Source organism: Camelus bactrianus, chromosome 13, assembly GCF_048773025.1.
Source record: "Camelus bactrianus isolate YW-2024 breed Bactrian camel chromosome 13, ASM4877302v1, whole genome shotgun sequence".
Lineage (NCBI taxonomy): Eukaryota > Metazoa > Chordata > Mammalia > Artiodactyla > Camelidae > Camelus > Camelus bactrianus.
This window is the reverse complement of record NC_133551.1, coordinates 63,105,385-63,132,784: the sequence shown is the minus strand read 5'-3', so window position 1 is coordinate 63,132,784 and position 27,400 is coordinate 63,105,385. Positions and strand designations below refer to the sequence as shown.

Genomic DNA, 27,400 nt, shown 5'->3' with positions numbered 1-27,400 from the left:
AGAAACACAAATAATGTATGTTATCACTTATATGTAGAATCTAAAAACAATAAAACAAATGAATGAATATAACAAAACAGAAACAGACTCACAGATTTAGAGAACAAACTAGTGGTTACCAGTGGAGAGAGAGAAGGAGGGAGAGGGAAGGGGGAAGGAGCAAGTTAGAGGTAGGAGTTAAGATGTGCAAACTACTATGTACAAAATAAATAAGCTACAAGGATATATTATGCAGCACAAGGAATATAGCCAATTTTTTGAGGTTATAATTTTATTTTATTTATTTTTAAATTGCAGTATAGTTGACTTACAATGTTTCAGGTAGACAGCAGAGTGATTCAGTTATACATATACATATACATATACGTATGTATTCTTTTTCAGATTCTTTTTCATTATAGGTTATTACAAGATATTGAATATAGTTCCCTGTGCTATACAGTAGGTCCTTGTTTATCTATTTTATATATAGTAGAGTGTATTTGTTAACCCCAAATTCCAAATTTATCCCTCCCCTCTTTATCCTTTTGTAATTGTAACTTTGTTTTCTATGTCTGTGAGTCCATTTCTGTGTTGTAAGTTCAACTGTATCATTTTTTTTAGATTCCACATGTAAGTGATATCATATGATATTTGTCTTTGTCTGACTTACTTCACTTAGTATAATAATCTTTAGGTCCATCTATGTTGATGCACATGACATTATTTCATTCTTTTTATGGCTGAGTAGTATTCCATTGGATATTATACACCACATCTTTATTCATTCATCTGTTTTGGGGCAGTTATGTTGCTTCCACGTCTTGGCTATTGTAAATAGTGCTGCTATGAACATTGAGGTACATGTGTATTTTCAGTTATAGTTAGAGTTTTCTCCAGATATATGCCCAGGAGTGGGACTGCTGGATCATATGGTAACTCTACTTTTAGCTTTTTAAGGGACCTCCATACTGTCTTTCATAGTGGCTGCACCAATTTACATTCTCACTAACAGTGCAGGAGGGTTCCCTTTCGCCACACCCTCTCCAGCATTTATTATAGGTAGCCAATATTTTATAATAACTTTAAATGGAGTATAATCTAGAAAAATGTTCAATCACTGTGTTTTACACCTAAAACTAATAGAACATTGTAAATCAGCTATACCTCAATAATAATAATAATAATAATAATAATAATAATAATAATAATAATAATAAAAAGGTACCAAGAGATAAAGGATGGGGAAAGGCCATGTGAAGATGGAGGAAGAGATAGGAGCTATGTTGCCACAAACCAAGGAACACCAGGAGCTGCCAGAAGTTGGAAAAGGCAAGAAAGGATCCTCTCCTTGAAATTTTGGAGGGAGCATGGCCCTGCGGACACCTTGATTTTGGACTTCTAGTCCACAGAAGTGTGAGAGAATAAATTTCTGTTGTCTTAAGCCACTCAGTTTGTGGGAAATTGTTGCAGGAAATTAATACAGAGCATAAAATAAAGTATGTTGGGAAATAGTGATGAGTTAGGGTGGCAGCAGTCTGATGTTACAATCATCTAATATTATTATTAGACTTATTAAGTCTTGTTTATACTTTATATTTATACATATTTATCACTATTAGACTTTAATTGTTCAACTCATTATTATTTATAGATTTATTATTACTATCCTAATCAAGCAGAATTTGACTAAACTAGCAGTGAAGAGGGCAGGCTTTGGAGTCAAACAGAACTGGGTTGAAAACCCCAGCTTTGGGTACATAGTAGCAGTGTGACTTCAAGCAAGTGATTTTGCCTCTTAGAGGTTTCCTCATCTATAAAGTGAGGATACCAAAACACTCTTCATCAGGTTATTGTGAAGATTAAGTGAAACATTTCATTTAAAAACATTTAGCCCAGTGCCTGGCACATAGTAAAAACCAGCCAACTTTAGTGACCAGAGCACATAGTAGGCCTACTCTTCCTAAAGTTGCCTCATTTAATCCCTATCCCATGATCCAGATGATTTTCTTCATTGTAACACCAGTAATTATCTTCTTTATTTATTGGTGCTCTTCCCAGCAGAATGTAGAATATAAACCCCATTAGACAGGGGCAGACTCTCACTTGTGGCTGGACGTCTGGGACCCAGCATAGAGCCTGGCACTTACTTATGAGATGGGTGGATGAGTGAATGAATAGTGGACACCTGTAAGTATTAAATGAAGACAAGATTAATCAATATCTTTCATTTTATTCCATCTGTGGTCCCAAAGAATTGCATTAGAATTCCTCTGCAATCCTTCCCTCCATCAACAATTTCTCTTGCCTACTGTTTTAAGCCCTTCTAGTAGGAACTCAGCCTCCCTGATATGCAAAATATGGGTGTCCTGGAATCTTCAAAACATGGGGCTGTTTTCTTGCTGGAAATAATGAACTGTGAGATGTCAGTCCTATGCCTGGCACATAGTAAGGGAACTTTCCTCTCCTCCTATTAGCTTTGTTTATAATTCACTGAAGGGTATAAGGGTGTGGAGGAGACAAAGGAGCTGAACTGAGAGATGGCTGGGAACAATTTGGGGATAATAAAATCTTTGTGAATATCTTCCTTTTTCTTGGAATTGGGTTAGAATGGGACACTGCCTGCTTCCAGGGGTACCTCCAAGTAGGACTTCACAAGATGAGTAAAATTCTCTGAGGATTCTGTGTCTCAAGTGATTTCAACCACCTCTGTATTACCCAGGTACCTAAGAGGACACAATGGTTGTGAGTTGTGATTATCAGAGTGTCAGATAGGGCCACTGCTGTAATAATAAGATGCCCTGAGCTGGAGGCTTGTCAGTTACCTCTGCAAGAGGTGGATTAACATGCTTGATCCTCATGGCGTCACAGCTCTTGGTCCTCTCTGGGAAAGAGTGACCAGGAGGTAGGGACTTTCATAGCTCCAGAACCAAGGTGGCCCCAACAATTAAGCAGGAAGAAGGGCTGGCCAGCCATCCCATCTGATACCCTGAAACCCCAGGAGAATGATGTTCTCAGATTTCCTCTGAGTCCCTCACTGCTGAGCCTGAAAGCTCCTCCTGGTTCCTGTGGGCTCTGGAGAATGCAGGCTCTAAGCTGACATGTTGGGACAGTTGTCCTGACCTGCACTGAGCCTGTCTCAGACCTCTTGCCTCCTCCCACCTTACCACCCCTCATAAACTGTGTGCAGATGGGCATGGCCAGGCTACCCTTCAGGGGTCAGTGCCAACACTCATCAGTAGAAGGGGATAAGTGTTCAGACCTCTGGGGTTGGTTTAAGCAAGATAAGAGGGTCAAGGCCACAAAATCTTGTCCAGGGAGTGAAATGATTTCTGACTTGGCTTGTTTAAAACTGTGAAGGAGGCCTCATCAGCGATCAGAGCAATATAGAACTCTGGAGTCTGGCCCCTGGGTGATTTTCACATCAGCCTCTGTCTCAGTGACTGAAGACCGCGGGAAGTCTTCCTTTCCTTCAGGCCCGAGGCCCTTCAGGCGCTTCTTCCAGCGGGCCAGGCAGTGGTCTGCCGAGCTGCGAATCTCCCTACTCCTCAGGGCATAGATAATGGGGTTGACCATTGAGTTAGCAAGACAGAGTAAGGAGCAGAAGGCGAAGACCTTCTTGACCTGGTCACTTAGAGTGGTGGCCAGGCTGTAGACCATGAGGACCAGAACCGGGAACCAGCATATGAAGAGCACAGCCACCAGCACCCCCAGGGTCTTGGCCAACCGCACATCCAGCCTCATCCGGGCCATTCCTGGCACTTGCCTGTCCTGGTGCTCAGCCAAGCTGGCTACATGCTGATGGGCCTTCCAGAGGACATGCCCGTAGGTGTAGATGATGCCAGAGAAGAGGATGGCGATGAACAGGAGCCAGCCCAGCAGATAGTCATTGGGGATCAGGGGGAAAAGCTCAGAGCAGGGCCTGGGACAGCAAGTCCATCCCATGAGGGGCAGGTAGGAGACCAATGCTGAGAGGACCCACATGGTGCCAAGGGTCACCAGTGCCCTCCCACGGGTGAGTAGCGCTTTGTATGTAGGTGGGTAGCGTAGACAGAGGTAGCGGTCAATGGCGGTCAGGAGCAGGCTGCCTACAGAGGCTGTGAAGGTCAAAGTCACGCTGCCAATCTTCAGCAGGAAGACAGTTTTGGAATCCACACCGTGGAAGACGTGGAAATTTATAAAGTTGCAGGCGAAGATCACACTGGCCAGAAAGTCAGCCCCAGCCAAGCTGCTGATAAACAGGTACGAGGGCTTCTTGCGGAGCCGATGTGAGGACAGGATCAGGTAGAGCACAGCAAGGTTCTCCAGGGCGCTAAGCAGGCTCAGGGAGGTGCACAGCACTGCGATAGCTATCTTCTGGGAATTGCTCAGGACCATGTAATCCTTCATGGGGTTGAAATCCAAGCCATCCCGGGAGCCATTGGCTGCCTCTGTCTCCCAGCATCGCTCCATGGGGAGGGTCCCTCAGCTTCTGCTGGGCTTGCCAAGAGGCCCTTGCTGTAGTACAATGAGAAGAAGAAATGAGTCTTTTTCATTTTTTGGGAAGAGTGGGTTATTTATTTATTTATTTCTAGAGGAGTTACCAGGGATTGAACCCAGGACCTTGTGCATGCTAAGCACTCTCTCCCACTCCAAGTGAGTCTTTTTCAATCAGGGCAATAATGACCTCACTCATCACAGACTCTAGTCGAATCCTTTACCTGTGCGAGTCATATGTTGAAAGGATGATTTATATTTGTTGCTCTGTATTTTACCCTTTCTCCATCCATCCTAGAAGGGTGCTAGGTCTGTACTGGTTGCCTTAGGAGAGATCTGTGGGAATTCAAGAAGCAGAAGTGATCTGCAAGTTTTTTGGCCTTAAAAAAAGTCTCCACCTAAGATTTCCTTTCAAAAGTATACGAAATCTCCAAGGGTCAAAAGCCAAGAGGAAATCAAAACCAAGAAAACATGGAATCCAGAGTGAATTCCAGAGTGATGTTTACGCATTGGTGTTTTATTTTGCTTTGTTTGCCAGTTTTGGTAAGTAAGATGCTGAAATTTGTGGGAGACATGCCTTTGGTTTCATACCACTTGCTTTGCCAGATAAAACAGAGGAGTCTAGATATATTTGAATGTCAGATAATGAATCATTTTTTAGTATAAGTATGTCCTAAATATTGAGAAGAAAACCCAGGGCACCCAAATATTGAATGGGACATTATTAGATATTATTAGAAATCCAGCTCAAAATTTCTCTAGAGGGGTGTACTCTCTAGCCAGGTCACACACGATTTCCACATATAAAGGCCCATGGAATTTGAGCTCAAGATGCAAAATTACAAAATGCATAAGGAAACATGAATAAAAGTTAGCAGAAATGTCTAAATAAAATTAGACTTCCAAGGACTTCATGTAATTCTTGGGTTTATGTTATAAAATATGTTTAATATGATTAAACAATAAGGAATCAAAAAAAGTCATTACTTAATGAGAGACTAGGCAGATCTGGAAAAGGATCAAGTAGAATTTCTGGAAGTGAAAAGTAAAGTCATTGAAAAAAGAAATTCTCAAGCGTAGGTCACAGAGCAGAACAGACTAGTTGAAAAGCATTGATCTCAAAGGTGGAGCTGAAGAAACTTCTCAAAATGCAGCACAAGGATATAAAGAGATGGGAAATATGAAAGCGAGGTTAAGAGACATGAAAGGATGAATGAAAAGGTTTAAAATGGATTTAACAGGAGTTTCAGAAGGAAAGAATAGAATTGGTTTTAGGCATTGGGGAGGCCATATTCAAAGAGATGATGGTGGAGAATTACCCAGAGTTCTCTTGGACACAACTCCTCAGATTCAGAAATCACAGTGCACTTCAAGCAGAATTTCATTCACATGCATCATAATAAAACTCTAGAATGCCAAAGACAAGTGGAAAAAATTAAGAGCAATCAGAAATTAGAACACCTCCTCACACCATACTCAAAAATAAACTCAAAATGGCTTAAAGACTTAAACACAAGACAAGACACTATAAGCCTCGTAGAAGAAAATACATGCAAAACATTTTCTGACATAAATCTCAGCAATGTTCTCCTAGGGCAGTCTACCCAGGCAATATAAATGAAAACAAAAATAAAAAAATGAGACCTAATTCAACTTATGAGCTTTTGCACAGCAAAGGAAACCATAAGCAAAACAAAAAGACAACCTACAGAACAGGAGAAAATATTTGCAAAACATGAGACTGACAAGGGCTTAAATTCTAGAATATACAAACAGCTCATACAACTTAATAATAAAAAAGCAAACAACTCAATCCAAAAATGGGCAGAAAACGCAAACAAGCAATTCTCCAATGAGGACACACAAATGGCCAATAGGCACATGAAAAAATGCTCAGTATTGCTAATTATCAGAGAAATGCAAATCAAAACTACAGTGAGGTATCACCTCACACCAGTCAGAATGCCCATCATTAAAAAGTCCACAAATGATAAATGCTGGAAAAGGGAACCCTCCTACACTGTTGGTGGGAATGTAGTTTGGTGCAGCTGTTATGGAAAACAGGAGATTCCTCAAAACACTGAAAATAGATTTACCATATGATCCAGCAATCCCACTCCTGGGCATATATCCAGAGGGAACCTTAATTCAAAAAGATACATGCACCCCAGTGTTCATAGCAGCACTGTTTACAACAGCCAAGACATGGAAACAGCATAAATGTTCATCGACAGATGACTGGATAAAGAAACTGTGGTACATATATACAGTGAAACAGTACTCAGCCATAAAAAATAATAAAATAATGTCATTTGCAGCAGCATGGATGGACCTGGAGATCATCATTCTAAGTGAAGTGGGCTGGAAAGAGAAAGAAAAATGCCATTTTATATCACTCATGTGGAATCTAAAAAAAAATAAGGCCACAAATGAACTACTTATTATTTATAACTTAGATGATTGATTTCTTAAATATGCCTAAGCACATTTGACTGTCCTTTATAATTGGATTACCGCATTCTGTTGATTCTTATTTTATGATTGGCTTTATTCCTTTGATAACTATATTAAGTTAAAAAAGTTAAAGCTCTGATCTGTTCTTAGAAACAATGATCAGTACATATATGAAACTAAAAAAATATGTGCAGTATATTATATATGTATTTACATGCAATATAATGTATATGTGCAGTCAAACTGTAATAATTCTACCTAATGAAACTGAAAAAGGAAAAAAAAAGAATAAAATAATGCCATTTACAGCAACATGGATGGGCCTAGAGACTGTCATTCTAAGTGAAGTAAGCCAGAAAGAGAAAGAAAAATACCATATGATAACACTTATATGTGGAGTCTAAAAAAAAAAGACGAACTTATTTTCAGAACAGAAACAGACTCACAGACATAGAAAACAAACTTATGGTTATGGGGAGGGGAAGGGTGTGGGAAGGGATAAATTGGGAGTTTGAGATTTGCAGATACTAACTCATATATATAAAACAGATAAACAAGTTCATACTGTATAGCACAGGGAACGATAATCAACATTTTGTAGTAACTTACGGTGAAAAAGAATATGAAAAGAAATGCACGTATGTTCATGTATGACTGAAGCATTATGCTGTACACCAGTAATTGACACAACACTGTAAACTAACCATACGTCAATAAATATATATATACTATAAAAAGAAAAAGAAAAGCAATCAGAGAGAGAAGACACACTATCAGAAAAAGGAATCACCATTACATTTAAAAGCAGATTTGCCAGTAACAATTATAGTAGCCAGAAGATGGAAGGAAAAAAGCTAAACTATCACTTAAAATAAAAAAATAGAAATAGAACTGTCCACCAATAGACCTTCACTGAAGGAACGTCTAAAGGATATGCCATCATTTAAGGAAATTCTAAAGGAGAGGGAGATTCTTCATAGCAGGAAGAGCGGAAAGGCAAGAAGGAACTGTGAACAAATGAGTTGATAAATTAATGTGTAAATAAAACAAATGTCTTTATAAAGTAATAATAATAATAAATGACTGAGTCTGATTTGGAGGATATAAAAACAAAGTGGAAGTGAAATTGTGAATGACAGTAACACAAGAATGACAAGTAACACAAGCCAAGAGAGAGCTGAATAGAGTTGAAGCTTTATTTAGGAAGTGAATAAAGGCATTGATCAAATTTAGGCTGTAAAAAATCGGGCATTGTCTCTTACTTGATTTACTATAATAGCTTCCTAACTGACTCCCTGCTTTTAACTAGGCCTGTCTAATTTCAGCACAACAGCCAGGGTGATCCTTTTAAAATATGTCAGATCATACCACTCCTCTGTCCCAAACCCCACATGGCACCTATTCCACTCAACATAAAAGTCAAAGTACTTACAATGGCCTAGAAGTCTGCATGTGTTCGGGCCCCATTATCACTCTGCCCTCCCTACTAACCATGCTTCCCTTGATCAACTAGTGTTGGCCACACTAGCTTACTAATGGATTCTCTCTCCTGCCACAGGGCCTTTGCAAAATCTGTTCCCGCTGCCTTACTCTTTTCTATGCTTGGCTCAATCTTACCTTCTTCAAGTTGTGGCTGAAATTTTGCCTTTTCAATGACATCTACCCTATCATCCTATTTAAAATTGTAACTCACCTCACCCTCCTGCTTTTCTGGTCCCCCTCACTCGGCTCTATATGTATTTTTTCCATATCACTTATCACTGAACATATAATTTACATAATTTACCTATTTATTATGCTTTATTGTTTATTGCCACTAGAATTTGAATTCCCTAAGGTCAAGGAACTGACTATTTTGTTTACTGATATAAGGACTTAGAATAGTTTCTGGTACATAATAGTTACTCAACAAATATTTGTGGAACTGAACTGCAGTGGAATTGAATAGTGAGTGATTTTTAGCATTCCTTTTTCAGAAGTTGATAGATTAAGCAGATAATATACTTGTTGATAGGACATATAAGATTTGACAGTGTAATTAACAAGCTTGACCTAACAGTTATATATGGAACTTAGCACCCAATAATTAGAGAATACTCACTGTTTTCAAGCAAATGTGGACACTTACCAAACCTGGCCTCATCTTAGGTGAAAAGCAAATCATAATAAATTTTTAAGTAATTTGTAACATACAAACCACTTTTTCTGACCACAGTGCAAGAACTTAAAAAATATAACTAACAAATTTCGCAGGTATGAAGCTTCTGAATCAAAAAATCATAAAGGAAGTTAGAAAATACTTAGAATTGTAATGTATTAAAATTCATGGATACTGAAAGGGAAATTTATAGCCTTACATGCTCATATAAGAAAAGAAAAAAGACTAATGAGCTAAACATCCAACTCACAAAATTAGAAAAAGAACAACAGCATAAATACAAAGAAGGCAGAAGACGGAAATAATAAGACCAGAAATTGATGACATGGGAAAACAATAGAGAGTAAAAAGCCCTGACAAAAACTGAAACTAGTTCTTTGAAAAGATAATAAAACAGACAAACCTCAGGCAAGTTTACTTAAAGAAAAAGGAGAGAACCCACAAATAAGAAAAATATCAGGCATGAAAGAAAAGGTATTGAACCTCAACAGATCCACAGAAATGCAAATTTCACTCCCATAGACTGGCAAAAAAAAATGAATGTGACAATGTCAGGCACTAGAGAAGGTGTGGAGCAAGAAATTTCAGCGCTGTGATGAGGGTGTCAGTTGGCACGAACACTTTGGAGAGCAGTTTGGTAAAATCTAACAATGTTGAAAATGAGCCCCTTCCCTTGGATACACCAATTCCACTCCTGAGAATGTGCCCAAGGAGACACGTACAAGTATGTTCATTTCAGCATTTTTGAAATAGCAAAAAAAAAAAAAAAAAAAAAGAAAAAAAAAAAAGAAAAAAATGTCCATCAACTGTAAAATGGATAAATTGTAGTACATTCATAGAAAGAAATACACAAAGCAGTAAAAAATGAACTAGAACTATATGTATCAACAAGGATAAATCTTAACCACACAACATTGAGCCCAAAGTCCAATTCCCTTAGAAGAATGGAGAAGATTTATAACACAGATGAAGAGAATAAAACTTGTAGGCAGTAGCAGAGGAATTAGAGAAGTAGGAGGGAGGGCAGGGTTTTTTCCAGACTAGACTAGAAAGCAATGCCTTGACTGAGGCAAAAGCAAAAAAGAAAAGCGCTCTTTTATGTAGGCATTTCTATGTATTCTTTAGTGGTTTCCCGCCCCCTCTACCTCAAAACATTAAACATTAAGACACTAAAAAGTAGCTACTATTGAAAAATGGAAAAGTAGGCGCATGAAAATTCACAACAGTATTGGTTTAAATGTTTTATTTAAACTCAAGTAGAATTTTTTGGCACTCATTTAAATTTTGTGGCTGAGGTGAGCTCCCCGCTTTCCTCACCCTGGTCTTGAGAGAGGTTCTCAGGGAGTGGGTGTTGGGAAGAGAGAGGTCTGTGGCTTCCGGGGCAGAGGTGTCTTGCTGTATCTGGAAACTTCACGGCATTTCCTTTTCTTTCTTTTCTTTTTTAAGGTGGGGGAGGTAATTGAGTTGATTTATTTTGATGGAGGTATAGAGGATTGAACCCAGGAACTTGTGCATGCCCGGCACACCCTCTACCACTGAGCTACAGCTTCCCCCTCCACAGCATTTTCAAATCTCCCCTCACAAGGACCTCCAGGGTAGGGTGTGCTGATGCTCACTTTATAGAGGAAGAAGGCTTAGGAATGATGAGCTCTCTGAGCTTTTGGTCCTCAGTTTCCTTGTCTATAAAATGGGGATAATGATGGTAACCCACCCTAGCGATAACTCATGTTATGAGGGCTAAGTGAATTAATACATAAAATATACTTAGAAGAGAGCTTGGCACTGCAGGCACTTGCTGAGGATGACCTAGTTATTTAAGTGTGAGAACTGGGGTTCAACTCCAGCTCTGTCTACCTGCACCATAAACGTGGTTAGTCTGAATGGAGATGTGCCTTTTGTGTGAATACACACCAGATTTCAAAGACAGTATGGAAAAAAGAAGGTAAAAGAGCTCACTGATCATTTTTATATTGATTACCAGTTGAAATGATATATTGGGCTAAATAAATATTTATTTTGCCTGTTTCTTTGTATTTTTTTTTTTTAAGTGTGGTTACCAGGGCATTTTAAATGACAAGTAGCTCGTGGGACAGCGTTAGCCCAATGCAGCGCGCTGCACTGTGCTGACAGCAAGGTCAGAAGCGCACTCCTCCGCAGCCGCTGCGGGAGTCCCTGTGCAGCACTACTGGCTAACACAATTCCCCAAATAGTTCTGCTTTCTTGCACCTTTGCCCCCAGGGTTCCTTTCCCTGGCTCACCATTCTCCTGGACTCATCTTTTGCTCAGTGAAGGCTTGCTTGACCAACCCCCGCCACCACCATCCCGAGTCACACACCACGTTCCCAGTCTTAGTCTGCGTGTATTATAACCAATTCTGCATTAGTCTTGTCTCCAACCAGATTAATAAGTGCATTAACCAACACTGGTATGGAATCCAACTTCTACAAAATATTTTTCTTAGCCACAATCTAATGTAATCCGCATAATCACTGATGTAAGAATTACGATTATTGTGATTTCGTGGATAATGGAGGCTCAAAGAAGTTAAACTACTTGGAGGAGGAGTTTGTCAAGGTCAGGGACTGAGCCTTCATTATTTCTGGGTCTTCAGTGCCTTGCCCAATGCCTGCTACATGATGATGTTCAAAAACTGCTTAATGAATGGAATCCATTTGGATGGAAAGGGCTGTCTCCAAACAAATAGATCCCAAGTAAGAGTGTCAGGGAGAGGAAAGTACATCAAGTAGGAGATTCAAATCCTACCCCAGTGACCTTGTTCAAGATACTTAATGACTCGGTTTTCCCATTTCTCATCTGCAAAATGGGTTTTTGTGAGGATTTAAGTAAATTAATATAACCCATGGAAAGGCTTATTATTGTTATTATTATCATTAGGAGCATCTCCAAATGGGGATAATTCACCTGCTCAGTGAGGTTGTTGAGAACAATATGCCTAGTGTGTTATAAGAGCTTAATAAGTGGCAGCCTTTAATCCAGGGTTTTAAAAATTTTTAAGAGAGCAGAATGCTTTTTATCATCGATGGAACTCTTTTTCATAAATCAAGTAGAATCTGAGTTAATGTCACCTTTGTCCTCCCTTCTGGGCAGCTTAGATTCCTCTGTGGAGCCCTGAGGATCCAAGGAACAGACTGAAAACCTCTCATCTAATCCAACTCTATAATTTTACCATCAAGGGAACAGCCTAAGGGTGGGGATGTAATCTCCTACGGTTACCCAATGCAGAGCTGGAACATCACATCCCTCAAATCGCAATCAGAACTCTTGCTCTGTAAACATAGAGACGACCCAGGATTCAGGGTCTTAAGAGGAGCACCCTACCTCAAAAAGCTAAAAAGGGGTATTTCCCTGAGACCGATGCCCTTTGCTGAATGTTGCCACAGTCACCCCTGAGTAAGACAGGAAATGGTGCCAGTCAAGTCCTCAGCCCTGGACACGAATGAGTTACAGCTAATGTATGCCTTTGTCAGCTCCCACATCCCCACTCTGCCATTCTGGAAGCTTCCTCCCTGCACCTCTGCAGCCCAGGTCCCATCCCCCTCCCACCCTTTTCTCATAGTTCCCTTAGGAAACAGCCCCCTCCCATCAGAGAATGGCTTACCCCACACAGAGTCCAGCCTAGAAGAGGAATGCTGGGGTGGCAGTGGCCCGCATTTGTGCCTCACCCAGGCCTGGCGTGGCCACCAACCTGTGGTTTCTGTCCAAATTAAATCAGGGCAGGAAATGCAGTCATTTGAATGGAGGTCCTAACAAGACAACATCCGACAACAGGATGCACAGAGCAACAGGAAACCCAGCTCCCGGCCTGCCTTCCCTCTGAGCAGATAGAAATCCCTTTTGGAGTCAGAACTTCTGGCTTCCAGATGAGTTCCTCTAGGGCGAGGACTTGTCCAAATGCCCAACCCAGAGAAAGACTCAGTGTTTGCTGCGCTGCACAGCTCTTCCACTTCCACCTCTGCCATGGCTTGTCATGTGACTTTGGGCAAGTCCCTTCAACTTTCTGAGCCCCTCTTCTCATTTGTGAAATGACAGTGACAATGCCTGTCCCATTCTCCTTGGGAAAACCGAATCATCTGACGATTGCCACCATGGCTCTTTAATCTTTTCAGTAAGACTTTATGTCTGTGTGTTTGTTAGGGCGATATGGTTCGTTTGTTTTTTTTTTTAAATCAATGTGTTAGTGGAGTTCCAAATATTAGGAGCCACCGAGGCATGCAAAAATATTCTGTGACCTGATACTGTACAAATGTAATATTAAAAGAGAACCAACCAACCGAGTGCTTTCCCCACCTAAGAAAAATGCCAATGCCCCCCAGGCTATCTGACGCTCTTTCCCCAGAGAGTGCGTCCATGCTGCGGTGGGGATCCGGGGCCTGGAGCCCTGACTCCTGCCTGGTGTCTGGGAAGGGAAACTTGAGTGCTGGGAAACTCTCAGGGAAAGATACACCTGGGGTTTTTCCAATCTGAACTGAAAACGTGAAGTGAAAGCACGCTACAGTCACAGCTGGTCCCTCCGTGCTGCTGTGTTGAAAGCCTGAAGGCACCCGGGACAATGCGTGAAGTAAGACAGGGTACGGCCCTGATACACCTGCAGTGAGAAGCTGAGATTGGAGGCCAAGAGCCATTATTTTGATCTCTGACTGGGCATGGGGATGCCTGGGTTCCAGTCCCTGTTCTGCTACTGAGTGACTTTGGGCAGGTCCCTTCTTCCTGGGTCTTTCTTTTCTCATCTTTGAAGTAGGTGGATTGACTGGGTCACGTCTTAGGTCTTCTCCTGGAAACTCACCATTTCGGCTTCCCCATGTCACAGGCTTGGCAACCAGATCTCCCTGGATTCAAATCCAGCTCTGTACCTTATGGGCTGTGTGATGTTGGGCAAGTTACTTCACCTATCTGAGTCTCTGTTTCATTCATCTGTAAACTGGGAGAAATACTATCCATATCACATTGTTGTGCAATCAAGTGGTCAAAATTTACTAAATGTATGGTGCTGGGCCTGGCTAATGAAAGGTAGGAAATATTCAATAGAGTTTGTTAATAGGATTCTTACAGGATTCCATGCTTGTCTTGTCCAAATCTCTTCTGAGAACTGAGGCAGGTAGAAAAGCTCTCCACTCATCCTCAGCTGACACTTTACTACCATGAAGGCCAGACCATCACATTAAAAAAAAACCCTGTTTGACTGGCATGAGCAATCCACCGGTAATAGACCAAGGTGACTCTCTTGTCTTGCTTCACAGCAGGCTGGGCTCTTGGCACTATGTCTTGTGGTAGGAAGGATGTCATGGGAACTTCCTTCCACATTTCTTCTCCTAGTCCCCCTCTGTGCTTGGTAGCCCTTGGCTGCAAGATAGTTTTCCGGAGTTCTGGGCTGTGGGCTATGTTTCTTTGCCCAAATCTTATTTTTTTCAGGCACTCTATCAAAAGCCACCTCCTCCAGGAAGTATTCTCTGGTTTCTCTTTACCTTACACCTCCAGGTGGATGAAACTCATTGAGTCCTTCTGCATGGATCACTGTCTACCTTCCTTGCATCCATTCCTCACCCTGCTTCCTGGACTATGAGCTTGTAATCTTGAGAGTAGAATCTGGGTCAAGGAGTGGAGACATCTTTGTATTCTATTCCCCCTCACACCAAAAAGAACCTCCAGTAGGTTCTTGGTTGAGATCTTTTCACGGAGGACCTGAGCTAAGCTAAGTAGCCCTCTGGAGATGGACTCAGCCCACAAGGCAATCTGATGCCCCCTGAGCCACCACTCCCTGTTCACAAGCCATGGCAGACATCACCCATCAGTCCCATCCTGCACCCTAAGCCTCACTCTGAGCTTCTCCCCATAGTGCTCCTGACCCACAGATCCAGATTTGCAGAAAGAGGCAGAACCACAAGCAGCAAGTCAAAAAGCAGAAAGTTAACTAGAAGATTCCAGGCTCTTTGACCTTGTAAACAGACCACCAGGATAGTCATTTCTAAAATGGTTTTGGCAGGGGAGGTGGGACAGCATGTGAGGAAAGGAACTTAAAATTTCTCAGGTGATATAAGTCACAGGAGAAGTTTACTGATGTGAGGCAAGGTATGGAAATTGCCCTGGGGCAGGGGTGAGGGGGTGGGGGGTGATGCACCAGGCTGCCAAAGGGGTTATTTCTCAAACTCATTTCTTTAGTCTATTCCTCCTGGGATTTCCAGCCCTTGAGCACAGGGCCTGGCACAAAGTAGGCACTTAAATATTTTAACTTATTGAATGAATGACCGAACAAATGTCTCTTAGGAAAAAAAGCAGATTTCTTCAGACAGACTTTCGTATTTCCTTTTGCTTCAGCTGCCAGGAAGCTCAGAGCTAAATGCAAAGCAGGCTGGCAGTCCTGGGTGATTGAGTCCTGAGGCTGGTTCCTCATTCACTTATTGCTCCTTTTACAGGTTTCCAGTGCTTTTCTTTTATTTTGACAGTCCTAATTCATAACATAGGCCACCTCCAGTCCTTTTAGGAAAGAATTTGTAATTTACAGACTTGGGACAAAAGATCATCATTAAGGTTTCCTCTATAATTCCTTTCTCAAATGTCTATTGGTTGTCAAAGAAACCCAGTCTCCATGAATCTGCCTTGTGGGGACCACGGATTCTGTCCTGAGTCTGCAGTCCACTCACCATGCCTCCTCTCCACCCAGGGGTCTGTGGGGTTCCCACCTGCTGCCTGGACACTCATTCTGCCTGGACTTTTCTTCCTCATTTGGCTGTATCATCTGTAGCCTCTCTCACGAGGAATTTAGCTGAATGATATCTGAGTCGTCTTTCTTCTGTAATGAAGGTTAAATGCCAAGGCTTTGGAATGAAGCGTTGCTGGATTCAAATCCCAACTCTGCCACTGATAAGCTGTGTGATCTTGGGGCAAGTTACTCAAACTCTATGAGCCTCACTTTCTTCATCTGTAACTGGGGAAACGAATACCTGTGTTCTTCTTCTTTTTTAACTGTTCACAAGTTTATTTCTGAGTTACAAATTTTTTTTCCCCTGTAATACCTGCATTCTTGATGTGCAGATTAAATAATTATTTAAAATAATGAAGCAGTAGCTTGGCTGCCTGATTGAACGATAGAGCGTGTGTTTGACATAGCAGAAAGAAAAGGGCCCCAAGTTAGGAAGCAGATACTCAGGGTTTGAGCCTGGCACTGGTTAATTCTACAGAGAAGCCGCTTGCTCTCTGTCGCCCCAGGACTGCCATCTGAAAGGAAGATTGGAGGATAGTGATGATGGGTGCTTGGCATTGTGCTAGCATTCTCTGCTCAGTATCTTATTTAAACCTGGTCTTATTATTATTTTCCATATTTGATAGATGAGGAAATTGGGGTCCATGGATGTTGAGAGACTGGCTGGGGCCACCAGGAACCTGTGCCCTTGTTCTCTTCTGAAGACCCATCCTATTGCTTTACATTCTTCACATCCTCCAAATACTTGGTAGATTAACTGACTAATCTGAAATCTGCCCACAGGACAGTTTTGTAGAGTGTTTTCAAATATCTTTTTCCTCTTTTCAACCACCTTATATTCCAGCCACTTCTTTTTTAGAGAATGGACGAGTAATGCCCATATTCATATCATACTTGACAGTTTGCACAGCAGGGGAGGCCTCACGGCTATTATCTGAGGCAGGTAGCGTTCCTTGAGCAAATGGGTTCAGAGAGGGCAAGTTACTTGCCCCAAATTCACAGCAAGTGGCAGGTGAAGCTAGGACTTGAGCCTTTGTGTTATGACAAAGTCAAGTTGGTAAAGGGACAGAATCTAACGCATGACCCTGCCCACAGTGACACCAGACACAGGCAATCTTTGTCTTCAGTCCCAGGGGCAAATCACATCTCTTTTCTCTTTTTGGCTTTGTCCTCTTCTGACCAGTTTCGCTCAGTCATGCCTCCATTGCTACCATTAGCTGGCTTAGATTTTGGTCCTGTCCCTACCAGCCTGGTGAAGTCCTGATCTCCTCAGCCCCCAACAGATTTTCCAGGCAGGCTGAGTTCTAGTCCTGCCTCAGCCAAGCATTATCTTTGTACCCTTGGATAAAGTCACTTACTTCATTCACTTCTTTTCCACAGTTTCCTCATCTGTGAAATGGGAATAACAAATAGTACCTATCTTATGGGTGGTGAGGAAGCAGGAGGATTAGTTGGGATAGTGTCGTGCTTAACACAGTGCCTGGCACACCATAAGCCCTTCCCCAAGGGCAGAGGATATACATGTAAGATGTATGGGTACTATAGCTGTCTCCTCACTTTCTCAAGTTCTTTGCTAGTTGGCAAGGAGTAAGAGTGACAATGTCATCTCTGCTGTGCCCTTGGGCTGGTGCTGAGGTAGTCAAGGAGGGAAGTGGGAGGCAGGGGTAGGGCAGCGTTAGGAGAGTGGAGGGAGAAGATCCTGTGTTCATTTGGGATTTTTGGAGCTGAGTGAACAGAAGGCTGAGAACGTGCCTGACTGATTCCTAACCAGCCCGGGGTAAAGAAGTCAGCCTGTAATCATGACAAGATCCCAAGGCCAAGGAGACAGGAGTTTGGATTCTGGTTCTAGTTTTGGGTAGAACTGAAACCTAAGATCCTCAGGCAAAACAGTCCCCTTCTTGGGAGGGTCTAGCTCAAGTGGTAGAGCACATGCTTAGCATGCATGAGGTCTTGGGTTCAATCCTCAGTACCTCCTCTAAAAAATAAATAAGTAAATAAATCTAATTACCCTCCCAAAAGTTAAACAAACAAACAAACAAAAAACCACACACACACACACAAACCAGTTCCCTTCTCAACATCCATCTGCACCAAGAGGATATCTCTTGAGATCTCAAAAACTTTCCAATTGTAAATTGTGCAATTAACCACACGGGGTGGGGCGGGGCAGAGGTGGGGGTGGGTGGGGGGATTTGTCAGGTTGCAAAAGAGCTGGCTTGAGAAAGCCTAGAGCCACAGTTCTCAAACTTCATGGTCTCAGCACCCCTTTACCATCTTAAAAGTCATCCAGACTCCGAAGGGCTTTCCCTGATGTAGGTTACATCTTTCAGTGCTTACTGGATTAGAAAATAAAGCTGACAACTTAAAAACTATATTTAATAAACCTGTTGCATGTTCATAGAAATAATATGTTTTTAATGAAAATAATTGGAGGGGACAGCAAACCTCTTTATTGTCTGGCGGCTGGCTGGATTCTCATCTCTGCTTCTGCGTTCAGTCTGCTGTGATATGTCACTGTGGTTAAAGTGTATGAAGAAAATGAATTTGTCCCCGTCCCCTAGTGCTTCCTTTGTGGCAGGCACTGCAAGGAGGCTTTTTCACCTGCACTGTCTCCTTTATCCTGCAAACGGCCCTTGCTGGTAGACTGTCTTATTTTCACTGTCTTAGAGGTGAGGAAGCTGAGGCTCAGCTAGATGGATTTGCCCAAGGCCACGTGGCTGCTGGGTGGCAGAGTCAGAACTCACAGGCAGGCTGCTCTGTGCTCTGCACAGCTGGGGCCCCAGAAGGCAGGTGGGCCCAGATGGAGGGGGACGAGGTCTCTCTCACACTCTGGGCAACAATCTCTTCTCTGGTCTCCTTTCCTCCTTGGACCATTTTCTGTAACCAGAGCCTCCAACACCAACCTTAGTGGCCAGGGCTCTGGAACGCCAGCTCCCAGAGAGCAGGTGCTCACTGTCTGTCTTGTTCGCTACTGTGTCTCAGGTGCCTAGAACGCTGCCTGGCACCTGGCAGCTGCTCAAAAAATATCTGTCAGATGAATTAGTCAAAGGAGTTCTCTGACACTTGTGAAAATCCTCAAGGAGGGTTACCTTCAACAAGATTCTCAGAGTAGATGCAACTGATTGATTTCTAGGGGAAAAGATGGCTTGACGGAATATATATCAGCAAGAAGGGCATCCTGGACTAAGGTTTCAAAACTGACTCTCAAAGGATCTGTGGCAAGAGGACTTAGGAAAAGCCTTTGAGAGCGTGAACTGCCTCGCCTGGAACATATGGGTGAGAGTGGGATGGGGGACTGTACCTTAATACCAATTGCTTGCAGTGGGCCACGCACTGGGCTTCTCATGTAAACTCAGTTACTCCTCACAACAAGCCGGGGAGGGTGGTGCTGTTCTCATGTGGTCTCTCTTTCACAGTCCAGGAGACAGAAGCACGTGGAGATGAGGTCACTTGCCTGAGGTTATACAAAGGGGCAGAGCCCAATTTGAACCCAGGTCCAGGCCTGTCATCCTCACACCTCCTGCTCCAGGTTGCTCAGCTGGATCCCACAGCTTTCTCCTGGGGACCTTTATGCTTTCTGGGGGGAGCTTTTGACTTCCTGTAAGTACATAAGGTTCCCTGTTTCCTACTTCACCAGATCCCAGGGTTCAGAGTCCCAAGAGAAGCACTCTGGGTCTCTGCTCATTGTCTTCATTTTTATAATAGGAACTAAAAGGCTTATGTTCCTCTTTCAAAGAAAATTTTCAGAACTCAGTCATTAAAGTCTAAATGCCTGATAAGACTCTCTGGCTCTCCCTTGCCAGGCAGGTAGCTTGCTGCTGCTGAAAACTTGGTCTGGAGTTACTGGGAAGTGTGGTGAGGGAGCAGGTGGGTTTGGGAGCACTGCTAAAACTGTTCAAATTACACCTAGAACTGGCTAGTCACCCCTTCTGCCCATGAAATGCTCTCCTGTAGGACAAGCGTGTAACCAGGGAGACGGAGAGGCCCTTGAATGATGACTTTTGACGGCAGCTTCTCTGTATACAGCAGAGCATAGGAGAAGGTTAACCGCACGGTGGCTCTTCTGAATCCTCTGTGGTTTCCCTGCAGGCTGCTCTACCTCTTCCTGGCGTGGCCAGATCCCAAGGGTGGGGTCCCCATCTAACTTTGATTCTGATTGTTTCTAGGGTTACAGCAGTGAGGGCGGAGGTTACAACTCAGGCTGGTTCCCAGAGCAGAGGCGGGAGTGGTGGGGTGATGATGCGGAAAACCCTGGAGGCTCAGCTCTTGAAACACGCTGGCGATCATGGCAAAAATAGAAAGTTACACTGAAAGGGCGCTAACTGTATACTGTGTGCCAGACACCGTGCTATGCGCTTGACGCATTAACTTATATACTCCGCATTACAAGCCATATACTCTACATGACAAGCTAGTGAGGGGACTGGTATCACTCCCATCGTACGATTGGGGAAACTGGCACCAACAAAGAGACTGAGTAATAGGGCTTCAGGCTACTAAGATCTGTGGGTGGTGATAGAGTGGCTGGAGGGTCACAGGGGCAGCTGGACAGAGGCTGATGATAAATTAATCTTGGTGTGGGCACTCAGGCCATGGAGAGATGAGGAGAGGCCAGAGATGGGCCAGACATCTGCGCAGGTGACCTTCACCCACGCTCCACAGTAGCCCTTTAGGACAGAATGAATTAATGTGCATCTGGGGGTACCATTTCCGGCCTGGGATTTGGGATCAGATCCAGCAGCACGGATTCCTTCAGTACACTAACCGACAATGGGGCCTGGATTTCTATCTCCTGCTTCTGTGAAGAGAGCTGGTTAACTGGTCAGGATCAGCTTAGAATAAGAAGGGAAAAGATAGACAGAGATTTAAGAGACAGCCCTGAGTCACAGTTGTGAGTTTTGATTCTACCCCTTATTAAATCTGTGGTCTCTTGGGCAAATTACCTCACCATCCTAAGCCTCAGTGTCCTCATCTGTAAAATGGGGAGAATGAAATTATCTCCGCTCAGGGCTGTTGTGAGGAGTGAAGGGGGTGGTGGCACGTAGAAAATGCATAGCACAGTGCCTGGCTGGCACTTAATCCATTCTCGATAAATGTTAGCTACTGTGTTTCTTGTTTTTGTGTCCATTTCCTCTGTCAGTTTACTAAAGGATCACATCCAAAATCTAAAGAATAAAATAAAATAGAATGAGGTGATAGGACTAAACCATCTCTTTTGACTCAGGAACTATCTCACAGTAACATATAATTTTACACACCCTGCTGAGGATTATTTGGACTATGTCAATAATGTTCTATGGTCCATGAAAAGGAAGTGTTTTTAAGTCAAGTGTACTATTTTTAATAAGCGTATTATTTCAAAAATTTCCCTAGCATTTATTTTATTTAAATCATATGCATCATGTGTGAAAACAAAGTTGACTTCTCCCCACTTTCTCAGTGGCATATGTGCTTGATTTACTTTAAATTCACCACATAAGAAAATGCATGGTTGCTGGACAAACTTTAAAGTGATGTCTTATTGGGGAGCTAAATGCACATTAAGATGGACTGAAATGTAACAAGAGGACAGAAATCACTCTCATGAGCGGGGGGGTTTGCATTCTTGCATTTGATGCCTGAAAAGATGATCTGTACCTTTTAAAAATAATTTGATGTTTGTTATATGGCAAGATAAGATAGATCTCAGGTCCCTATTTGCAAGCACCCCTCTGCATAGGCCTTGCAGGTATAGCTCACCTCTACGCCCAACACAGGGCAAGAAAACACAGGCCAAGAAAGAGTACATATTATCTTCTCTTTTTAACAATCTTTGAAATTTTGTGACTTACAAGAATTCACTGATAACCAGATTTTACCAGATAAATGCAATTTATGAATCTTGAAGCAAATTTGCAAAGGGGGCATCATCTTCTTTCTAGTTCCCAGTACTTTCAACCTCAGAGTTCCCTTTGCTTCCTTTCATTAATCATTGGTTCATTAAAGGTATAAATGAACCAATATAAGATTAAGAATAAGACCATTGTAAAACCATGTACCAGCCAAAGCCAAAGTGGATTTTGCAGCCTGCTTGGGAGTCATTAGGTTATAATTTGTTTGATCACACTAACTTTCTGGGATTCTTCCACTTATCTTAAGAGGCTCTTACACTGAGAAAATATCTTTTAAATACCAAGATAATTATTCACTAATTTAAAAAAATGGAAACATTCTAATAATGTGAACCTTCTGGTAGACCTCCTTCCCTGTTGGGAAAAGCTGGTGGAAAGTAGTGAACAGGCAGACCTGGGCTTGACTCTTGTCCCTACCATTTACCTGCTGTGTCTGAGCCTCAGAGGCCTCATCTGTCCAGTGGGTATTATTGACACTGGCCTCATGTGAAGACTTAGAGAAGGTCCATGAAGCACCTCACTACCCACTGGCCCTCAGCAGGCTCCTAACCCCTGCCGTTGGCTCCATCAGGTTCCCCAGCACCCAGAGAGATTCACAGAGACAAATTGAGGACTGACTCATTGAGTTCCGACAGAGGCAACACCGTGAACACAGCTGTGGTTCTCAAAGAGGAACTTTGGGGTGGCCCCAAACCCCAGGGAGAGGAAAGCAGGGGGACTGTGGTGGGAGAGGCTGCCTCTGACTCACAGTGTGAGCAGATCAAGGGGCCTCCCCTGTGGAGGTGGGAGCAGGTGGGGGAGGAGAGGAGAAGCAGCAAGACCCACAGGATACCCAACCCACCCACGCAGTCACTTCTGCCCGAGGCCTCACCAGCATCTTCCCCATCTGGATAGGACGCCAAGAGCCTTCCTCCCCACGCTTGGGTCTAATGACTCTGGGGAGGCTCCTCCCCACATGATCTACCTCCTTGATCTGCCCTGGTCTGCCATTTTCTTTCCTTTGGGGTCTTCGCTGCCTAGGAGTGAGGGCAGGACACACCCCATCTGTGTGGACCCTACCTCTCCAGGAGATGGTGGAAGAGGCAATAGTGGTCTTGCCCTTTCCTGACCTCTGCTGAGAGGGGGCTGACCATTCCTCGAGCCTGCAGAGTGCTCACGAGGCGCTTTCCACACCCGCCCTCCTGTTTGGTTCTCACCACAACAGAGTGCGGTTCTGGATTCAGACCGACCTGGGTTTGCGTCTTGGCTTTGCCGTGTGACCAGCTGTGTGACTGTGGGCAAGGTCTCACACGCGTGTGAACTTGTTTCTCACCTCTCAAATGTGGGTAGCGGTGGCAGATTCCTCACGGGCTGCGGCGAGGATTGACGAGGTGAGGCCCCAGCAGGTAGCTCGAGGACGCTCAGTAAAAAGCTTCAGAAAATAAACACGCACCCCTTTGAGACAGGCAGGTAACGCAACTATAGTTTCATTTTTAGAGTTGAAGAGACTAAGTTTTAGAAAGGCGATGTGACTCAGCCAAGGTGAGCTGACTAATGAGGGAGACTAGAAGATTCGGTGATTGACAGTATCAGCTTTGGGGCCCACAGAGCAGGGTTCGACACGGGCTCCACTCCTCCTTGGCCACGTGATCTTGAGTGAGTCCCCATTGACTTTGAGCCCTGGTTTTCCTTCTCTGTGAGGTAGGACAGCCTGTCTCCCTTCAAAGGGCTCCCTCGGTGTCTCCTGGCTTGGGGACTTTTGGCAGGGGTGCGAGGAGAAAGCAGAAGCTATTTGAAGACAGCCCTTCTTCCTGTCCTTTGTGAAAACCTCAAGGTTAAGCTGGTGTCCCAGGTGGGTGGGGAGAGAAGAGCCTGCATCTGTGACCCAAAGCCAAGGAGAAAGGAGAGATGGCCCCACACAGGAAAGGGACCAGAGGTCATGGGTCCCTTGCTTTCTGGCTTGGAAGTGCCTTGGAGAGATGGCGGGACCTCTGGGGGAAGTTGCCAGGTGGCACACACTGGAGACTGAACCAAGACACAGTGGATTCGAGTCAACAAAGAACCCGGACTCCAGGCATGCCAGGGAAGTGGACAGGGCTGGACTTTGGGGAATTAAAGCCCTTTGGACAATGGACATTCATCCATGGGAGGAGCTGGGGTAGCTTCTCTCACTGTGTGCTCTTTAGGTGACCCTAAGAGTTGGTGTGTGATGCTAGAAGGTGGGGATGAGGGCCGAGGGAAGCTCAGTACAGTCTGAGTTCAATTTCTGACCAGCCTAGTAGGATGAGTGCTCAGAGACTAACTGAATATGCTTTAGTAAGAATGAATAAAAGAACCTTTTATGCACATCTGAGAGCATGGGGTCAGATTAACAGAGGCAACAAGCTGAGGAGGGAGGAAAAGAGACTGGCACTGGCATGTTCTGCTCAGCTGAGCCTGGCCATCATTCTCCTGCCTTAAACTGGCCTTAACCAGCCAAGGGTAATGGATGTGCTTCATTGATAGAAATTGATGCTGGGGCCCATGGCAGGTTAGAGGGCCATCTCTGGGTGAGCCACAGGGTGGTTACAGGGCTGGGACCAGTGTCATCAGGATGCTACCTCCCAGGACCTCCCCACATTCCTCCCCAGCCCCTCCTCCACATCAGTCCTGGTCTTCATGCCCCGAGGGTGTCTACTCACCACCCATTCTAAGGGAAAATAGCCCCCAGCTCCATGTACCCTCATCTCTAATCCACAGCAAGGGCAGATGGGGTGAAGCTCAGAATCTCTACTTCAACAACTTGCTGAGCCCAGCGCTGGTGCCCATCCTGGTGCCAGTGTCATCCAGGTAACCCTCCCACAAGCCTATGAGCGATGGTCTCAGGCCCAAATTTCTCAGAAGAGGAAGCTGAGTGGGAGAGAAGTGGAATGGTTTGTCTGAGGCCATAGGGTTACCAGCGGCAGCACTGGGGTTCACCCCCGGCACACTGGTCAGCACTACTGTTCGTGCAGTGGAACCTCCAGGGAAGTGGACCTCTGGCCTCCTGAGCTTACTGCGGACTAGACTGTACTACCGAGCTGCCCCAATTGGGCAAGCTGCGTCTCCCTGTGGTCAGTTTCCTCACCTGTAAGACGAAGGCCAGGACTTACCATATGGTCTCTAAGGCCTCTTCCAGCCCTAGTCTTTTGGGGTTCTTTCCTGGCCCACTGTCTTCTATTTAAGCCTGCATCTTGTAAGTGGTTGGAGAGTGGGCTGTGGAGCTGGAGTGCCTAAGTTCAAGCCCAGCGCGCTCGCTTACTGCCCTTGTGACCTCAGGTAAGTCACTCAGCCCTCGTCTGTAGAGTGGGGAATGCTGATCACACTTACTGCAGACTGTGGTGAGGGTGAAATAAGTTAAATCGTGAGAGGCCCTTGGAGCAGCACCTGCAGGCTGGGATGATCACCCTCTGTCCTGACTTTGATGGATATGACAGCTGGGAGCTGCTTCTTGTCCTGTTGGAGGGTGAGGATTGCACCAGCCCTGAGCCTTCCCAGGGCTGGTCTTGGAAAACCTCAGGAATCCTCCTAGGACGTCTATCCCCTGGCCCTGGGGCAGCCCCATCCAGCCTCTTACAATCCCGGAGGGCCGGAGTCAGGTAAGAATTCAGGTTTTCTGGGATGAGGAAGAAGCCCAAAATAAAATAACAACAAAAAAAGCTACTCACGGTTGCCTGTGGCTGAGCTCCCTGACCCTGCTGGGCGCTGGGGAGTCCCAGTGGTGGTGTGTCTAAGGCTGGGACCTGGGTTCCAGTCAGAGCTCCAGTTGGGCTTCTGCCCCCAAACCAGCTTTCTCTTGCTTTTGCTTTCTCACAGATGAGTGAGTGTGGGTTGCTCTGGCCTTCCGTCCCTGTCACCACTTCCCCTCCGGGTCCCCAGTGCCACAAGATTCTTGCCCTTGCAGTTCAACTGTTTCTCATAATGTTCTCTGGCCAGGGTAAAGGCCCTGGAGTCCAATCCAGCCTAGCTGTTACAACTTTGAACAATTCACTCAACCTCCCTAAACCTTAGTTTCTTCATCTGTAAAATGGGGATAATGAACCAGCCTTATACAGATCAACTAAGAGAACATTCCATTCTAGTGTCTCTTCCCCACCAGACCAAATCTTTGAAATCCAGATGCCTGTAGGCACCAGGCAGATAACATAAATGGGTAGAGGGTGCTGGTACGGGGCAATAGGGAGTGGAGGGGACTGTGGGGAATGAGGGAACATCTCTAAGCTCCAGGCAAACCTTGCCACTTGGGAGTGCAGACCTAAATGCCAGATGTTCCAAGCATTTGGAAGATGTGCCACATTTTCCAAGAGATACTAGAAATCCTGATTTTTATGTAACGGCTTCCAACTTTAGAATGTTGACCACAAAGTCAAATCTTTTAAAAATGCTATGTGGGGCAAATCAAACACCATTTTCAGTGTATGTTTGCTAGACCATGAGCTGCCTGAGGGCAAGGAGTGTGTCTCTAATGCCCAGTCCTGACATAGTTCAAACTGTTTTTACACCTGTTATCACATAGAATATTTAACGAGAATCTACTTCTCCCTTGGGACACACAGATGAGTATGATAAAGTTCCTGCCCTCCTAAGGTAATGACCTTGTTTCATCTCATCAGATCTTTTCACGTACTGCTCCCCAAAACCCAGGCCCCAAGGGATAGAGCTGGGCCAGTAGTTCTCAAGAAGAGAGATTTTGCCCCCAAGGTAGAGTTGCTAGATTCAGCAAGTGAAAATACAGGATGGTAATATTTGAGACATACATATAGTAAAAAATTATTTTTTGTTTCTCTGAAATTGAAACTTAACTTGGAATTCTTTTTTTTTATTGAAGTACAGTCAGTTACAATCTGTCAATTTCTGGTGTACAGCACAATGTCCCACTCATGCATATCCATACATATATTCATTTTCATATTCTTTTTCACTAAAGGTTATTACAAGATATTGAATATAGTTCCCTGTGCTATACAGAAGAAGTTCGGTTTTTTTAAAATCTATTTTTATATATAGTGGTTAACATTTGCAAATCTCAAATTCTTAACTGGGCAGTCTATATTTGATCTGGCAACCCTGCCAAGAGGGGACATTGGTAATATGTGAAGGCCAAGAATGCTGCCAAACATCCTACAGTGTGCAGGACCCAAGGAATTATCCAGCTCAAAATGTTAATAGTGCCGAGGTGGAGAAATAATTCTAGACCCAGCTCAGGTTCCTTCAGAGCAAACCCTACTTTGAGGGCCCTTTTATTCAATAATTAGTCCCCTTGGGGGCACTCTTGTGCCTCTCCTAAGAGCAAGTAATTCACAGTAAGGAAAGAGAAGAGACCCTGGGGTGCTAAGAAAGAGCAAAAAGAAGACAGGAAGCAGCTGTGGCATGGGGGCCACCTGCAGCCTACATCAGACTTCTATCTGGACCAGAAATGGAGAACACCAGGGATGAGCTGGCAAAGATCCAGCAGATGCTTCCATGAAAAAGAACGGGGAGGCTGCCCCCAAAGCCTGGCTCTCCAATGCAGCCCAGAGAGTGGAATGGCAGGCTGAATGCATGAATGATGAATAAATAAATGAATGAATGAATGACGAGAAGAAGGAAGCTACTTAAAGGCTAATGTGGAAAGAACACTGGGAATCTGGATTCTAGTGTGGTTGGTTCTGCCACTGCCTGACTGTGTGACAAGTTCCTTCCTTGGTCTGGCCTTAATTTTCCCACTTCTAAAAAGATAGGTATTAC

General features: G+C 44.0%; 1 protein-coding gene across 13 annotated transcripts; it reads right to left on the bottom strand.

Annotated features, from left to right (window-relative positions):
* Positions 1–253: 253 nt before the first annotated feature.
* CNR2 (cannabinoid receptor 2) lies at positions 254–25,478 on the bottom strand. 13 transcript variants are annotated; one of them, XM_074377172.1, is made up of 5 exons: positions 25,342–25,478; positions 22,989–23,087; positions 5,775–5,862; positions 4,680–4,791; positions 254–4,476 (listed from the first exon to the last, which is right to left on the bottom strand). In XM_074377172.1, the coding sequence occupies exon 5, from the start codon at positions 4,429–4,431 to the stop codon at positions 3,349–3,351; it is 1,083 nt and encodes a 360-aa protein (XP_074233273.1). In that variant the 5' UTR covers positions 4,432–4,476; positions 4,680–4,791; positions 5,775–5,862; positions 22,989–23,087; positions 25,342–25,478; the 3' UTR covers positions 254–3,348. The 13 variants fall into 13 exon arrangements, with proteins under 13 accessions (XP_074233273.1, XP_074233274.1, XP_074233280.1 ...); XM_074377173.1 differs by lacking the exon at positions 4,680–4,791; XM_074377179.1 differs by lacking the exon at positions 22,989–23,087 and having other exon boundaries at positions 25,342–25,448.
* Positions 25,479–27,400: the final 1,922 nt, after the last annotated feature.

Bases quoted from the DNA above. Each gene is read 5' to 3' on its own strand.
- CNR2 (XM_074377174.1), bottom strand. From the start codon at position 4,431: ATGGAGCGATGCTGGGAGACAGAGGCAGCCAATGGCTCCCGGGATGGC.